The sequence below is a fragment of the Cydia amplana genome, chromosome Z (assembly GCF_948474715.1).
Source record: "Cydia amplana chromosome Z, ilCydAmpl1.1, whole genome shotgun sequence".
NCBI classification, from domain to species: domain Eukaryota; kingdom Metazoa; phylum Arthropoda; class Insecta; order Lepidoptera; family Tortricidae; genus Cydia; species Cydia amplana.
The window spans coordinates 22155760-22174502 of record NC_086096.1 but is presented as its reverse complement, the minus strand read 5'-3'; the positions used below and the strand labels follow the sequence as shown (position 1 = coordinate 22174502).

Below are 18743 nucleotides of genomic sequence, written 5' to 3'. Positions count from 1 at the left end.
ATGAATGGAATATGCATTCGATATTATACACCCTCCTCAAGAGCGATTATTCTACAATATATGTATGTATAAAGGTTGAGTCACGCTAGCCCGCGCCGTGCCCGGGCCGAGGCGTCCGACATGTCATTTTCTATGAAAGATTTTCTTATTAAAAGCCGAGTTAGAAACCAACTTCTTTACTACAGCTTAGTACCCTACATACTCGTATTGCATATGCTGATGTACTTACTCATTTTAGTTATAAATATCTGGGAGAGAGAGCTTTGCTCGGAAAACATATAAAAACTCAATAATGCGCGTTTTTCCAGAGAAAAGATCTAGCTAGATCGATTTTTCGCCACCGAAAACCCCCATATAGTAAATTTCATCGAAATCGTTAGAGCCGTTTCCGAGATCCCCGAAATATATATGTATATAAATAAATAAATAATATCTGGGTGACCGAGCTTCGCTCGGAAAACATAAAAAAATTCGAAAATCCGCGTTTTCCCAGAGATAAGACCTAGCTAGATCGATTTTTCGCCCCCAAAAACCTATATGGACATTTCATCGAAGTCGTTAGAGCCGTTTCCGAGATCCCCGAAATATATATATATATATATATATAAAAACAAGAATTGCTCGTTTAAAGGTACATATTAGATTAGATAGATTGATAGATTAGATTCGTACTTTCATGAACATGAATACCTTGTATGTTCGATTTATTGCAAAAAAATTAATTGAACAAAGTTGCATAAAGCAATTTTGTCCTTGAATGTGGCGATTGGTCGATAACTTGGCGTGCTCGACGCCCATTGGCTGATTTACCACCGTTTTGCCGCACTGCGCTGTGTTCAGGAGCTGGGCACGGCAAACTGAAACTGTAACCCGACCGGCTCGGCTGTGCAAACTACTAGGTACTGCAACCCGACGTGTTATAACACTACTCGGTATGCCTCGATCAATGACTTTTGCCAGACTATCATAAAATAGAAACTTAAATGTGTGATTTTAAAGTTTTGTTTAGGTAACGTAACAACCAAAAGCATGGTAGGAAGAAACATAAGTATGAACATTTGTCGCAACGTCCGGCACGGCAGTAGACTCAGCCGATAGCATCGCGCGGTCGCGTCGTCCACACTGAAGTTTTAATTTTGGAATGTGCTCTTCACATGTGCATACATTTGAAATATCAAACAAAGTGTTTACATACAGTTGTTTTAGAGTTCTTTTGTGTATTTAACGTCCGTTTAATTTAGTGTATGCATAAATAGTGTATTAGTAAGTTTTTTTATGAACTGGACGAGTTATAACGATGACGATGAATATGGTAAGTCGTTTGTACCTACATTATGTGAAGTTACTTGACACCATGCCAAACATTCGTATTAAGTACCTACCACGTCAATAAAAATATTTCGTATAGAATAAAAAGTTATCTATCTACTTACTACGCTACCTACCTACCTATCTACTAAAACAGTTAAAAATATTTTTTCCATCCTTAGCCAAAGTGTGCTAAGAAATGTTCTATAAATAAAACCGGCCAAACTCGTGCCAGTCCACGAGGGTTGTGTTGTGTTGTGTACCCACCTTTGCTTTTATACGATGCGATAAAGTAACACTATAAACCACAGAACATATTAATAAACCGTACAAGCAGAAGGACGTATCGTCCCGATACTCAGACTTATGTCCTTTTTAGGGTTCCGTAGCCAAATGGCAAAAAACGGAACCCTTATGGGCGCTTTTTAATAAAAGGGGATGTTTTTGGAAGTAAACTCAAAAACTGCCTAAGAGATTATTTTTACTATAATTTTAATGATATAAAGCATAAGGTTATTGTGATAGAGAGATAGTCTATGAAATAGTTTTACAGCTGAACCAGATGGCGCTGTCTGCGGTCACTGATTTGCCGAACGTCAACTTATACGTTGTTATATGTACTTGTATACTTGGTAAACCAGATCTTGACAGTAGAAAAAGGCGGAAAAATTTGAAAAATGTAGGCGCGAAGGGATATCGTCCCATAGAAAATTTGAATTTCGCGTTTTTTTTACTGACAAGATTTGGTTGACCAGCTATAATAGATAGTAGTTTATGTAACTGTACATAATTAGGCATTAAAACACTCGTGTGATGCGTTTAAGAAACGAACGAAGTGAGTATTTTTATGCCTTTCATTATGTAGCAGTATAATACTAAATTTACTATAAAACTATAAATATTACTATAAAACTATAAAACTACTATATAATACTAAATTTGCTATACTACATATCTTTTTTTTTCCTTCATGTTTATTCTTTTCTATTTTGAAATGTACCACAGTTTGAGCTCTTTTATTTTAAACGATTACCCAACTTGACCTAGTAAGTTAGATTTTGAAATTTTGCCCCCTCTTCATATGGGGCATATTTCATAAAAATCAAATAAAAATTAACACTTTGAATGTGTCTGGGTCAGCGTTGTTCTTGATTATTCGAAATTTCAAATCGATCTAGCTTAAGTACGAGTAGTTTTCGAGATATTTAGCGATGTGACATACAGACGGACGGACAGTCGCACCATATACTCCTTTTGTACCTTTTTGGTACGGAACCCTAAAAATGAGTAAGTACTTACATAAAATAAAATAGATATATACCTAAAGATAATAAAAACGGTCAGATAAGAGGAAAAATATATCTTGGATAAATTGTTATCAATATCATCAGTAGGTATATACTACGTATATATTACACCCATATGGGTCCGAAATCAGACGTGCTAAGCATAGATCAAAAATACTTTTAAAAATGATTTTTAATGGCTTAGAATCCAACGGTAACAATACAAAGGTTAGTTGTATATAGTAGAGATTTACAAAGCTCGTAAATATTTAGCCAGAACTGTTAGGTACCGATAAATTTCAGATACTTATGGCTTATACTGGGCGTTTTTAGGGTTCCGTACCCAAAGGGTAAAAACGGGACCCTATTAGTAAGACTCCGCTGTCCGTCCGTCTGTCACCAGGCTGATAGCTAGACAGTTGAAATTTTCACAGATGATGTATTTCTGTTGCCGCTATAACAACAAATACTAAAAACAGAATATAATAAAGATTTAAGTGGGGCTCCCATACAACAAACGTGATTTTTGACCAAAGTTAAGCAACGTCGGGCGGGGTCAGTACTTGGATGGGTGACCGTTTTTTTGCTTGTTTTGTTCTATTTTTTGTTGATGGTGCGGAACCCTCCGTGCGCGAGTCCGACTCGCACTTGGCCGGTTTTTATAGTTTGTCATGGTCCTCCACGGCATCGACACGATAAATCGACCTAAAGTGGCGGCGTAGACGGTGGCGTTTTTATCCCTTGTCACCATGCCTGTCACGTTCTAACGAGTGGGTAAGTGCGAAAGTGACGGGAATAGTGATAGTCGATAAAAATGGAACCGTGCTGAGCCCATACAAGTCAATTTTTCGCCAATCTGATGAAATCACGGATTTAGAGTTAATAAACTGGATCGAGTACATTGACCAAAAAGTGTGTCCACATGAGAAGTCAAACTAGAGCCCTGCATCTCGTTCTAATTAGGGTGACCATAAGACATCTGTATGTGGGATATTAGGATAACATGGAATATATCAGTAGGGTGTGTCATTTTCTAAATAAAGTGAAATTTTAAGTGGTCAGGTTTTTTTTTCATTTGTAGTCGGCCTCTTTCGCACTCACTCATGGTATGTTCATAAGGGTAGGCTTCCCTTTTGTCCACTTCAGCTTTTTTTAAGTGTAAGCGTCATTGAAGATCTGTTTAGCAAATATGACGTTTTTTTAAAGTTGGTGCCTTTTTTCTATTGACGGAAATGTGTCCTACCTATAAAGAATCGATGTCGTATATCAGTTTGACACACCTAACAAAATATTATGTATAAATGAGAGTCTGTAATGTTTAAGGAGTTAAGCACTTTGGTTTTAAATTTTGGCAATTGAAGGGATGTTTACAAAAACAACATACCTGACTACACTGGTTGACATCTGAAACGATTAACAATGTTCTTAAAAAAGTATCAACCGGTCTAAGCAGTTGTTGTTTTTGTAAACATCCCTTCAATTATTCTACAACAAATCTTAAATTAAACATGCCGAAATAAAGACATAAGGTACCTATTATGTTAAACTTACTTTTACATTACCTACGTTAATAATAAGAATTCTGTGAGACCGATTCAAAACGTGCCGACATCATAGTCACCCTAATGAGTTTGACAATGTTGTCTTGTATTTTTATAGTAAAATGTAATAATTGTGGCTTTCTTGTGAAACAATATTCCACAATTAGCAATTATTTCACTCCAACAACCTTTAACACAACATTTCTTCACAATTTTTAAGAAATTTCGCATTCACGTGTTTTGAAGAAATGTCATCAAGTTGGGGATACCAATTAATATTTAAAGTTACTACAAATTCTACCATACTAACATTTAGTTTTTTTTTGCTGTGTATGCGCTTGGTTTAATTAGTTAATAATATTGGCATCATAATTATTTACAAATTACTTAAAAGATATCGGAACTGTAGTCTGAATATAGCACTAAAATTGTATAAGAAGGTAATTAAATTCAGTAGTTTATTGATATAATTTCTACCACAATGGTATCTTTTTAACATTGGCAACATGTGCGAGTGAGACACAGGGCTCGGGTTTTTCTATCTCAAGTGGACCATTTTCTCTAGTCTGGTACGAACAACTTTCTGTCTCGGTGATAAGGTTCAAATTAGTATGGCAAAAAAAGTGACAACTCGCTCCAGTTTAAAAAATATAACTTCATGGGCCGTGCGGACGCAAACGCCAATTTGATTCCCCGATCAAATCAGCAGGTGCGGACACAAATATGCCAATTTTCGAAGTTAGTATCTATGGAATGCAAATTGGTGATTAAAATTGTGTACGTGTTGACGCAATGATAAGATTGGCGCCAATTATTTTCCTGTTCAAATCGGTCGATTTGCCCAGCTCGTCTGGACTCTACTTAAATGCAAGTCGGTTGTATAATTTTGTTTATCGTTGACGATATAATATCGTCTGCGATATTCCGTTACGTCGACGCCAGCTAAAATAAAAACGATTGCATAATTTATAATCTCGCACATTTAGGTCCCTTATTTAATCGTGTCGTCGAGTAACTGTTTACTTATTAAAACATTTTTTAGGGTTCCGTAGTCAACTAGGAAAGTCTGTCTGTCCGAGGCTTTACTCCTTGATCGTTAGTTCTAGAAAGCTGTTATTTGGCATGAATATATACCTAAATCGATCAGTCCAATAAAGTCGTAAAATAATAGTATTTTTTCTACTCCCGTACTTTTATTTGCCATTTAAAAGGTCGTACACACACCTTTAAACCCCTATGTTATAGTTGTCAAGACAGGTCTTTAGTCTATTCCCCAAAAAAGTATTTGTGCATACACGCAGTATCTTTTTGGTACTTTTACGATACTTCGTGTAATCACCACTTAAAAAATATTGTATGAAATACATTGTTGCCAACCTAATTTTAATTGTCATATCTGACAGATGAGTACTAAGTGCATTGCTGCCAATTTACAAAATATTCATTAGGTTCTATAGTAGAAACAATAAAATTGCTTCAGAAGTCAGAAACGTGCATGTGACACCCGTAATATATCAAGATCCATAGACTATGAACACCGCTTAGCGTTGCTTGTTAGTCTCCATAGGCTACTGTGGCCAAAATCGAGAAAAAAACTATCCAAAATTGTAATTTAACTAAGAGCAAGTACCAGGGCCTCATGAGTTACAAGGTGTCGCTGACCAACCGGCCGTGGGGCGCGGGCCGCGGTGGCCGGGTTTGGTTTGTTTACCTACATATATGTCCTATATGATTCCACTTGTTTAAAGTATTATTTTTGTTGAATGAAAAATATTTTTTAATTTAATTTTTTTTTCAAAGTAAGTGCTTGGTCGTAGAAAAAGTATTGTATGCAAAAAAAAAAATACTCGTGGCGTCTTTATTAACAATTTTCGGCTTCGCCTCAAATTGTTACTCACGCCACTCGCCTTTTTTGACCCCTCTTAAACAACGGTTGCATAAAATACTATTATGCAACCGTTGTTTAAGAGAGGAGTTTAATACTCGTGGCGTAAATTTAATAAATATTTTTCATTCAAGAAGTAGTAAAGAATCCTGGTACCATGAAGTTATATTTTTTAAACTGGAGCGAGTTGTCACTTTTTTTGCCATACTAATTTGAACCTTATCACCGAGACAGAAAGTTGTTCGTACCAGACTAGAGAAAATGGTCCACTTGAGATAGAAAAACCCGAGCCCTGTGTCTCACTCGCACATGTTGCTAATGTTAAAAAGATACCATTGTGGTAGAAATTATATCAATAAACTACTGAATTTAATTACCTTCTTATACAATTTTAGTGCTATATTCAGACTACAGTTCCGATATCTTTTAAGTAATTTGTAAATAATTATGATGCCAATATTATTAACTAATTAAACCAAGCGCATACACAGCAAAAAAACTAAATGTTAGTATGGTAGAATTTGTAGTAACTTTAAATATTAATTGGTATCCCCAACTTGATGACATTTCTTCAAAACACGTGAATGCGAAATTTCTTAAAAATTGTGAAGAAATGTTGTGTTAAAGGTTGTTGGAGTGAAATAATTGCTAATTGTGGAATATTGTTTCACAAGAAAGCCACAATTATTACATTTTACTATAAAAATACAAGACAACATTGTCAAACTCATTAGGGTGACTATGATGTCGGCACGTTTTGAATCGGTCTCACAGAATTCTTATTATTAACGTAGGTAATGTAAAAGTAAGTTTAACATAATAGGTACCTTATGTCTTTATTTCGGCATGTTTAATTTAAGATTTGTTGTAGAATAATTGAAGGGATGTTTACAAAAACAACATAACTGCTTAGACCGGTTGACACTTTTTTAAGAACATTGTTAATCGTTTCAGATGTCAACCAGTGTAGTCAGGTATGTTGTTTTTGTAAACATCCCTTCAATTGCCAAAATTTAAAACCAAAGTGCTTAACTCCTTAAACATTACAGACTCTCATTTATACATAATATTTTGTTAGGTGTGTCAAACTGATATATGACATCGATTCTTTATAGGTAGGACACATTTCCGTCAATAGAAAAAAGGCACCAACTTTAAAAAACGTCATATTTGCTAAACAGATCTTCAATGACGCTTACACTTAAAAAAAGCTGAAGTGGACAAAAGGGAAGCCTACCCTTATGAACATACCATGAGTGAGTGCGAAAGAGGCCGACTACAAATGAAAAAAAAACCTGACCACTTAAAATTTCACTTTATTTAGAAAATGACACACCCTACTGATATATTCCATGTTATCCTAATATCCCACATACAGATGTCTTATGGTCACCCTAATTAGAACGAGATGCAGGGCTCTAGTTTGACTTCTCATGTGGACACACTTTTTGGTCAATGTACTCGATCCAGTTTATTAACTCTAAATCCGTGCCTGGTACGGGCGGGAAAAGAATGAATGAAATAAAAAAAAACATGTGTATGGTTCACTCATCTATCAGAGATGACAATTAAAATGTCTGTCAGAGATGACAATTAAAATGTCTGTCAGAGATGGCCATAGATATAATATTTGTAAAGATGGACCCTAAGCGAGCTGTCACTGTTGCCACTTTGTTTTTATGTACGATTAACAATATGTAACCACCTTGCTGTGGCCATGTCGATAAAGTCATATCGATAAACTATCGACATTTCTTGCAATTTGAATTTTACTTGAAAAGTTTTCCGATACTTAAAATGAACAAAAAACGCTTTTACTCTTTTTCGTGGTCGATTTTATCGTCACGCCACAGCAGGGAACGAAGGGAAAGTTCAGATTTTTAATTACAATACATTAAATACGTACTAAAATATGTGTTCCGCAATAATTGAATCATTTTATTATATTATAATATATTCATAATCCATTAGCATTTCAATTTTGTTTATTTTTAACGAAGAAACTGAAGCTTTAATAAATCGCTTTTCCGTTCCGCTGTGTAGCGTTTATCGATATATAACATGATTAAAATCGAATTTTCACGTCCCTAAAAATGCACACATAGACGTTTTTACGCACATATACACAGCATTGTAACCACCAAAATGGCAACAACTGGATTTCAAGTTCGTCTTGTCAACAGTATAGTTGTCCTTTTTTCACAAGTGGGATTTTCACAAGAGGGAGGAGAGAGAAGTGATACTAGTTCCTGCGCCGTCAAAGAGAACAGACACGTTGGGGCCTTGGAGATGACATTCATTGTTGCCAACCTACAATGTATTTCATACAATATTTTTTAAGTAGTGATTACACGAAGTCTCGTAAAAATGCCAAAAAGATACTGCGTGTATGGTATGCACATTGCACAAATACTTTTTTGGGGAATAGACTAAAGACGTGTCTTGACAACTATAAAATAGGGGTTTAAAGGTGTGTGTATGACAGAAAAAAGTACGGGAGTAGAAAAAATAAATTAAGCCACCTAATACAAAACACAACTAATCACAATAAGCATTTACCTTATTGATTAAACCTTATCTACTTTTATTCTAGTTTAGTAGATAATATTTGCCATTTTCAACATTACCCCGCTTTCAAAGTTAGCCCAAATGTATTTTCCAAGTTTATGGTAATTTTTGTAGGTACCGTAAAACGGGGTGAGTAGGTTTCGCGGGGAGAGGTGGGTTATGAATGTTTGAGAAGGTTTGAGAGGGGGGTTAGAAGCAAGTGAGAAGGGATTTTAAGGCTACTGCTACAAAAATAATGTATTACAATTTAAAATGGAGCTATAGTAATACGCATAATAAAAAAAAATCGATCCAACAATCTTCCAAAATCACCTTTGTATGAAAACCCCTCTCACCCCAAATACGAGGCACTACGGGGTGAGGTGGGTTTTCCTCTTTATCGTCAAAGTTATGAAATGGAACTACCCAAAATAAAATAAAAACTATAATACAAACGTCCGGAACACTTATTATATACACCATTCAGTTTTCATATGTAAAAATAAAATGTTATCGAGGTTTGAATTTCAGTTTTGACCCTACTCACCCCATTTCACGGTAGTCAATAGCCTTAAGTTTTTTTTTATGTATTTAAGGAAACAAAGGAAGAATTAAACAAAAAGTCACCGAACACCGATCACGATGTTTTGGAGACGATGCTTACATACATCGGTGAGATCGGCCGCTACCAGAAGTTCCTGTTTTGCGTGATGCTGCCCTTCGGGCTGTTCTTCGCTTACGTGTACTTCGTGCAGATGTTCGTGGCCGCCACTCCGCAGCGCTACTGGTGTCATGTACCAGAGCTCGCGCACTTGGATTTGGAGCTGAGGTTGGTATGGTACCTACTGACCTACTGACGTAAAATAACAAAAAATCGGTAAAAATATATTTTTCTAAACACAAAACCCTTAAAAGGTTTCAACACTTTCAGTACCAAACGCCCTATTTCCAATACAAAACGCCCCATTAGAAATACGTGTTCCTGGCAGTGAATGTATAATAATACGTTAATTAATATATTTTTACGGGCATATTGTAGACGGAATCTTTCGGCACCTGGAGCCATTGAGGGCGGGGATTGGGAGCGGTGTTCGACGTTCCAAACCAACTGGAGCCTGGTGCTGGAGACCATGGCGCCGCCCGGAAACGACACCCCCACCGGGCCGTGCCAGCATGGCTACGATTTCGAGCTTACTGACATTCCTTATCACACGGTAGTAAGCGAGGTAAGTAGGTTATTTTACCTTACCAACCTTATTAAAAAATGTATATTGTGTAAATACCTATAGTATCATAGAAGTCTCGACTTGGGTCTATTTTCATATCCACTCTCTACAATCCTGTACGAAACTGTATCTGTTTAGCCCAAGCAATGGTTGACTGGTAGAGAAGGTCTCAAGGTGTTAAGTCCGCCATTTGTAGGTACTCTTTTTGTGAAAATTAGTGCAATTAAAAGTTTTAATAAATTGCTATAAATTATTATTATTTTACACAAATTTACAATTACACAAAACCTTAACAAATTGTACACCTAAACCTTCCTCAGGAATCGCTCTATTGATAGGTGAAAAGTACATGAAAATCCGTTCGGTTGTTTTTGAGTTTATCGCGAACATACAAACACACAGACAGACGCGGCCCGCGGCGGGAGACTTCGTGTTTTATACGGTGTAGTGATATGTACCTACTACAACAGAAGATGTATTTTGTTTGACATCATCTAGTGGCCTAGCGGTAAGAACGTGCGACTTTCAATCCGGAAGTCGCGGGTTCAAATCCCGGCTCCTACCAAGAGTTTTTCGGAACTTACGTACGAAATATCATTTGATATTTACGTATCAGTCGCTATTCGTTGAAGAAAAACATCGCGAGGAAACCGGACGAATCCCAATAAGGCCTAGTTTCCCTTTTGGGTTGGAAAGGAAAGTCAATACAGTACAGAAGGTTTAGTACCCACCACACATGCCTTATTGAGCTGACTGTGGGGCTAGGTCGATCTGTGTAAGATTGTACCCAAATATTGATTTAATCATCTATTTATTGATTGGGATTGATTTTCATTAAGCTGGTATCTTATTTATTTACAAACAAGATATATCATCTAAAGCTGGTCAACCAAATCTTGTCAGTAAAAAAAGCGCGAAATTCAAATTTTCTATGGGACGATATCCCTTCGCGCCTACATTTTTAAAATTTGCCGCCTTTTTCTACTGTCAAGATCTGGTTGACCAAGTATATTTATTTATTTAGCAATTTGCAGTTATAGTACAGTATATTTGTCAGGTCCTCTTTGACTTTCAGCGAGGTTGGGTGTGCGATAAATCAAGCTATGCTCCAATGGCACAGTCGATATTTTTTGCGGGATCATTTGTGGGGGGTCTGCTGTTTGGGTGGTTAGCAGATCGATTTGGAAGAATACCCGCTTTAGTTGGCAAGTATTACATATATATAATATCTAATTTGGAAAACGTTTAGAAACTTACTTTGTGCAATACTCAAAACGACCTAAATATTGTTTTAGGATCCACTATGATCGGGTTTGTAGGCGGAGTTGCAACTATATACACCACTGGAATAGTAGACTTCACCATCGCGAGGTTTCTGGTCGGCATGGCATACGACAGTTGTTTTATGATGATATATATTTTAGGTAAGTATTAGATATGTGAATCGCTATTAACATATATAACTATGCACAGCTGTGGAAAATAATGTATAATAGGTACTTGGTAATTTTGTATGGCAGTTCTTGAATACATCGGCCCTCGGTACCGCACGCTGGCGGCCAACTTGTCCATCGCGCTGTTCTTCGGCGCGGGCTGCGTGTCGCTGCCGTGGCTGGCCTTGTGGCTGGCCGACTGGCGCGCGCTGCTGTGGGCTACCTCCACGCCTATGCTCATCGTCCTCGCCATTCCTTTCACGGTTCCAGAAAGTGTCCGGTACTTATCACAATTCGAATATCAATGGCGAACTTTTGACGACGCCAGAGTGCTTAACTTAATCAATACTTTTCTTTATTCATACAGATGGCTCGTCTCTAGAGGACGCACTAATCAAACAATCCGGGTGTTCAAAACTTTTGAAAAAATTAACCGCACTCAGATTCCGCAGGAAGTGTTGGACGATTTTGTTGTAAGTGGAAACAAAAAGATGCTACACCGACATATATGTACCTGGTTTGAACTTTTATTACGTACCTACTTTATAATCCTCGGATATGTTGCCCTAAAACACCGGATTTTATGCAAAGTACTGATAGACTGAATAGAAACTGTAGTAAGTAAATTCGACTAAATTAACACTAGGTACATTTTAATTTACTGCTGAAAAATGTTACGGCAACATACGCCGTATACCTGATCTACTTATACTTATCTGGACTTGATCTTAATCTAGGAACCAATATATGCGTTTTAGATAGCATCCCGTCAAACCCAAAATCAGAAGCATTCAGTGAGTGCCTTGTTTAGAAGCGCGCCGCTACGGAGGATGCTCGCGTACATGGTGGCGGTGTACATGTGCTGCGCGCTCGTGTTCGACGGGCTGGTGCGGCTCTCCGAGTCGCTGGGGCTCGACTTCTTCCTCACCTTCACGCTCGCCTCCGCCACAGAAATTCCCTCCGTCACGTTGCTGGCTCTTGTCATGGACAGGTATTACTTCGCATCCATGCAGTCGCATCTTTTACATAAATACTTATTTCAGTTATTTCTCTTTTTTACGTAGTAAGTCTATTTTTCAGATGGGGTCGGCGGAAGCTTACAGTGATGCCCATGGGATTATCGGGCATATTGATAGGCATTGCAGCATTTCTACCTAAAGGTAATTAATTTCTTATACCTAATGACTCACCGTAAAACGGGGTGAGTAGGTTTCGCGGGGAGAAGTGGGTTATGAATGGGGAGAGAAGGTTTGAGAGGGGGGGTGAGAAGGGATTTGAAGGCTACTGCTACAAAAATAATGTATTCCAATTTAAAATGGAGCTAAAGTAATACGCATAGGTAATAAAAAAAATCGATCCAACAATCTTCCAAAATCACCTTTGTATGAAAACCCCTCTCACCCCAAATACGAGGCACTACGGGGTGAGGTGAGTTTTCCTCTTTATCGTCAAAGTTATGACCCTACTCACCCCATTTTACGGTATATAAATACTGAATCCAAATTTGAATAATAATAATTGGTATGCTTGGTACCGGTGATTGACTACAATCTCGTTCTCGTTGCAGTACCTTTTTGATCTAACAAGAATGTGCCGAAATAGTACATTACTACAAGACCGGTAATAACAAAGGCACAATATCTAATATATTGTTGCTAAATAATTAAAGTTCCTAACTACCACTGTAATGAAATTTTTGTATTATTTACACCTATGTATGTATAAGTAGGTAAATTTTAAATTGGTAATTTAAGTAAATGAGGACTCGCTGAGGTACCCCACCTACTCGTATCTAATAAGTTGTATTCCATACAGGTGCCGTTGTAACAATCAGTGAACATTTTACAATTTTTATTTGGAATGCAGGTTAATTAGTCTCAATAATATAGCAGTAAGTAGTCCGAGTGTTGTGTAAGTTAGGTATTGAGTGTGTGTGTGTGTGTGTGTGTGTGTGCAGGAGTCCCGCAGACGACGGCCGCGGTGATGGCGCGGTTCTTCATCAACATGTCGTACACGGCCGCCATCCAGTGGGCCACCGAGATGCTGCCCACGGGCGTGCGCGCCTCCGGCTCCTCGCTGGTGCACGTCAGCGGCTACGTCGCCACCGTCTTGTCGCCTTTCATCGTCTTCTCGGTACCGTGCACAAGTATATCCGTCAAGTCCCAGTCATTCATAAAGTTTTTGATTTGGAACCAACTTTAATTCCATAAGAGATTAAATTAAGATTTTAATTATTTCCCATTTTAAAGGACATCTTAGGGACTTAATAGTACGACAAATGAACGATGGTTATTACACTGATGATGGCTAACTGCATGATGCATAAATAAAACACGTTACTCTAGTGATAGTTTCTAAAAAGTTCAAATAAACTTAACTAAATATGCTGATCAAGAGATGGTCGGACTAAACCGTCTGATGTGACCTTTAACACGTACTTACCTACGCAAAATTTTATTGTAAGTATGAGATGTACCATAGGTCACTACTGCATGATTGACGTTAATTAGTTAATAATTGTGGTTGGTGCAAGTGGCTCTAAATGAACCTATACCTACTCAAGTAGTTTACTAGCCACTAACCTAGCAATCAATTGCACAGACAGCGAACAGAGCGGAACATAAGTAACTATTAACTATATGGAACGAAGTCAGAATGGCCAGAATGGGACCAGCTTTTTCTTACTATCTGTGTTAAAATGTACCTACTTTAAATAGAATCGAATTAGTACATTTAGGTACTTGCCTGATTATAACTAGTTTGGAGCGGTTTGTTCGTACTGTTCGTAGTATGTACAATAGGCGCATGGGCCTGGTACTTGACAAGTTTGTTGCCGGCCCCATATTGGGATACCCTCCTCCAATTGACCCCTCAATTTAAATCCTCTCGAGGCAATGGTGTAGGGTTGGAGCCGGTGTAGCTTTATTTGACATTAAGCGCATTATAATATGCCTACTTGAATAATAAACTATCATTATCTTTAAGTATTTACCTACGTATATGGTGAAACTGCAGGAACGTTACTGGAGCTCGCTGCCACTGCTGATCATGAGCGGGCTGGCCGTGCTGGCCGTGGGCTGCGGGCTGATGCTGCCCGAGACCATGGGCCGGCCCATGCCGCAGACCATCGCCGACGGCGAGGCGCTCGTCCGGAACTACACCTTGTGCGGGTAACTACAACTAAACACCGCAACTATACTTATGACCGTCATTCATTGCGTGTTCTAATTGCATTCTTTTGGAATAATAAAGCTAGGCCTGGCATCGAAACTGTCGTTCACAGCAGGGATGTTGTGAACATCCGCATCCGCAACCGCGGAACTTCCGCATTATTTTCAACATCCACATCTGCATCCGCATAAAATCGATGCGGAGCTTATGCGGATGCGGATATCGAACAAGTCGGTACAAGAACGTCTTAGCGGCGGCGTAAGTGCTAGGTAATTTCGTCATTACCTATAACGAAATCGTCTAGATCCAGAAAAGTCGGCCAAATTACTGTTTATTACATAAAAATGAAAACGAATTTATAGTTTCGTGCTCCGCATCTGTCTGCTCCGGCGCTACGGGCAAAGCAGCCCCTTCGCCCTTGCGTATCAAAGCGCAGGCACAAATGATCGCCTCCGCAGCTTCGGCCTCGGCGGGCGAGGGCTGCTTCCCCTCCGCGCCTCCGGCTTTTTTACATACACTCTAGGGGTAGGACAGACAAGACCACGTGGATAGTGGGGCGCTCCGATTCGGATTTTGGTTAGTTAGACTTTAAGAAAGTGCGTTTAAGTCTTATTTTGAAAATTACGAATTTATTATTCCGAGTTTACAAAAGATCCAATTTCTGAATACCGAATTACTTTATTTCCGATCGGTCAATGATTTTTCGGAATAGACCAATTCGGAAAAAATATTTTCGGATTTTTTCTAAAGCTTTCGTCCATATGAAAATCGGATTTTAAGTATTCGGAAATAGCACAGTCGTGATTTTCTTCTTTCGTGGTTTTCAAAGTCGTAATTTCGATATTTCGGACATATAAAAAATCGGGATTATGAAAATCGAGGTTATGAAAGTCGGAAAAACATATTTCGGAATATTTGGGTGTTCCCGCGGGGGCCGGGTCGCGTACGGGTATGAAGGTATCGCGGCTGCTCGAGCATCTTAGCTGTATACTTTTGGTTTTTTTTACCTACATATATGATTCTTCTACTAGTTTTAAATATTTTTTTTTGTTGACTCGTAGAAAAAGTATTGTATACAATAGTGATATAATCAAGCTTTTCAATCTCGTACCTTTACTTACACACGGTAAACACGGTACTCGACTGAAAAGCTCTCCATTATATCACGATTGTATAAAATACCATATTGATACGGTTTTAACACCCCCTGGCACTGATTAAAATAACCGACTTGGTTTCACATTACATCTCAAAACTTTTTTGTAGTAAAAGCGTTGCGAGACTTGCACCTTTTTAAATGTAATGTTTTTGATGGGATGTCATTTTCTACAAATAATCAATTAATCTATCTCAAGACCAAGATAAATCTGCAACGATTTTGATAGCACACACAGTACAAGTGCTAATTTATAGGTGCCTACATCATAATTTCATATTAGAAGTTTGACGTTTTTGACACTTGCATTGCGTGTGCTTTCAAAATCGTTGCAGACTTATCTTGGTCTAACTATATCTAATACTGTTTTATAACATTTATTACTTGTTTAACAGAAAAATAGAAGAAATCGAAGAAGACGAATTAAAGGAGATGAACAAATTGAAGGAGCCCATTATGTAAAGGCTGACCATAGTAATCCGAGTATATGATCACGCGCCATATTGCGGAATTTCGTTGGAACTAAACTTTCACCACATAAAAGAGACTAACAGCGCCCTCTAGTTAATATTTAGGTACCTACTTAAAAAAAAAACATTCATGTCAGGCATAGTGGCATACCTACGGCGACTAAAAAACCTAGGTATATATTTTGTCTTAGTAGAGAATTCGCTATCTGGCTTCAAGTGATCGTCAACCAGCATTGATTCTGGCAGCAAAACCAAGCCATTATGATTCTTAGGCTACCTGTGTCTGTGTAGTACCTATGCGATCGTATAGTCGTTGGTTGGACTGGTATAATAGAGTACATATGTACATGAGTAGGTTATGTACTACTTGCCTGGTACTTATTTGCCTCTAGTAATTTTATGTAATTTATGAATTACTTTATGTAAATAGGTAAACAGACAATGGGTTATTATTTAAAGATAAGGAAATATCACAATAGGTACTATTCGAGACAGACAATAAAATAAACTTTATTTGTTTTCTTTTTGGAACGCGTTGCTCAAATTTGCACAATACGTAAGTATAGGTATTATAATGTAATATTCGATAGATACCTATTCATATTTCATCATTATGTAATTGCAAGGTTGTTTTTTTATGTAGGTACAGTCGTCATCAGATATAAGGCGCTCGTCCTAAATATCTGAACACGCCTCTATTGTCAAGGCGCTAGAGTGCGTGTTCAGATATTTTTGAGCACCTCGGCCGCTCTGATATATCTGATGGCGAATGTTCTAAGTTAGAAATAAATACCTAATATAAGTAAATACAACTCAAGGACTGAATAAAGAATGAATTATATGATACGGCGGTACGTTAAGTCAATTGTTACAGTCGAGTACATAAACATGTATACATTTCTTCACTTTAATCCATTGCAACACGGTGAAAAATGTATACATGTATACTTGACTATACCTACTTGAATTAGGTATATAATGTACTTTAATTAATTATTTTATATGTAGGTACCTATAACGAAAAGGGGTCATAGACAGAATTGCAAAAACAAATGAATAAGATCCGACTTCACAAAATAGTTATAAGAAATGCCCTCATTTCGTGATCTTCATCAGCAGTTCCATTTCACCAATGTAGCTTCCGAGAGCTAACGCAGAAGTTACTATAATTAAAACTTACCTAGGTAGTGATAATTAAATCGTAATGTTTTATTGACTAGAAAAATGCGATGTTTTGTTAATTGCTCCATAGCAATCAAGTTTATGTATATTTCTCTCTAACCTGGACCTGGGGAACTGACCCTTCTCCCCCCTTTTTTGAGGTGTTTGCACGGTATAATCTCGTGGCTACCGGACCTAATCAGTTTTTTTTACCTAAGGAACAATCGTGCCAGAGACAAAAGTGCATACTTCTGCATGCATTTCTGCACTTAGTAAATACCCAGTAATTAATACTGTTTTTGCGATTAGTACTCTGAGTAGCTGTCAGTGTAATCAATAATCATTCACCTAAACTCTTCTGCCGATACCCATACTAATAGTGGACGTTATGTAAATCTCATTGCCTTAATAGATCTCTCAATTTGAGAGGCGAAGTGAGCAAAATTGAGTATAAGTAGAGCAAAGTATTCTAAGCATCGTTCTTTTAAGATACGAGAGTTATTTACAGAGGCAATTAGTAAATAGAGGCTGTGGTAAAGTGCCTTGTCGAAGGACGGATAATGGTAGTTGTTTGGTTGCCAGGTGCAGGTAACATTGGGCAGTGCGTTTCATCTGCTAGGCAGCCCGACAGAGGTCGCACTTTGTACACCAGAGGCCCTACCGCGAAACATTTAAATTTAGTTATCAGCCTCTCTAGCGCTCTTGCATATTCGATCTATAGAGGAAGATACCTAACGTTCGCGGTAGGGCCTCAGACGCTGATGCAGGTCCTGTGCATTCTGTAAAGAAGTCCACTTATACCAAGGTATCACAAAAGCGGTAACTCTAACTTTCCTCAATAAGTATGTCGTTAATGACTAACTTCGTTGAGCCTAAGTAACTTCGTTGAGCCTTGGCGAGATATGAAAACGCCAGCTGTGCCTGGCAGACCATGAGTAATTTAGTCGACGGCTGTTTAATACGACCCCGCATGCTCAAATGTTCATTGCCGACTAAATTGAAGCTGCATTCATATTTATCTGACTTGACATTTATTTTTAATTTTATTTGCAGATTTTTATATAGGTAGGCGTACTAATTATATTTAGTAATTATTATTGTTCTTACTTATTTAAAAAATGTACTTCGTGCAAATCCAACCGACGTGTAATAAAAATGTTAAGTCTGAATTAAACCATATTTTTTGTCAATAACAAACAATATATTTATTTACAAAAATAAACGTCACAAAATCAGAATAACACCTCTTTTATTAACCCTTTTCAAGAAATCCTTTAACTGTATACAATACCTATCTAGTTATTTTCGTAACAAAAGAGCAGTTGTCATTGTCGTTTGTCAATATTACATACAAAATAGCCAGGGAGGCTCGCGGGCCGCAAGTGGCAGGTTCACGACGGGCCGACCGCTGTCTTATACATATTGTATTCTGAAGTTATGGTTGAATAAATTGGGAAACTCACATAATTACATACAAACATTAACGATGAAAATAAGCCTGGTTCAGGTCCCAGCCCCAAGCCCACTATCCGAGCGGGCACCGTACCACCTAAAGTTTA

The 18743-nt window shown here is 37.8% G+C and overlaps 1 protein-coding gene across 1 annotated transcript; it reads left to right on the top strand.

Annotated features, from left to right (window-relative positions):
* The first annotated feature begins 1198 nt into the window (after window positions 1-1198).
* LOC134660630 (beta-alanine transporter-like) lies at window positions 1199-16015 on the top strand. Its single transcript, XM_063516405.1, has 12 exons — window positions 1199-1312; window positions 9164-9396; window positions 9607-9793; window positions 10869-10998; window positions 11089-11217; window positions 11314-11506; window positions 11594-11699; window positions 11985-12217; window positions 12307-12386; window positions 13184-13359; window positions 14242-14396; window positions 15949-16015. The coding sequence occupies exons 1-12, from the start codon at window positions 1298-1300 to the stop codon at window positions 16013-16015; spliced, it is 1704 nt and encodes a 567-aa protein (XP_063372475.1). The 5' UTR covers window positions 1199-1297.
* The last annotated feature ends 2728 nt before the right edge of the window (window positions 16016-18743 follow it).

Coding starts and splice junctions, on each gene's coding strand:
- LOC134660630 (XM_063516405.1), top strand. Junction 11,700..11,984: donor AAGTGTTGGACGATTTTGTT/GTAAGTGGAAAC, acceptor TATGCGTTTTAG/ATAGCATCCCGTCAAACCCA. Junction 12,218..12,306: donor CTGGCTCTTGTCATGGACAG/GTATTACTTCGC, acceptor TCTATTTTTCAG/ATGGGGTCGGCGGAAGCTTA.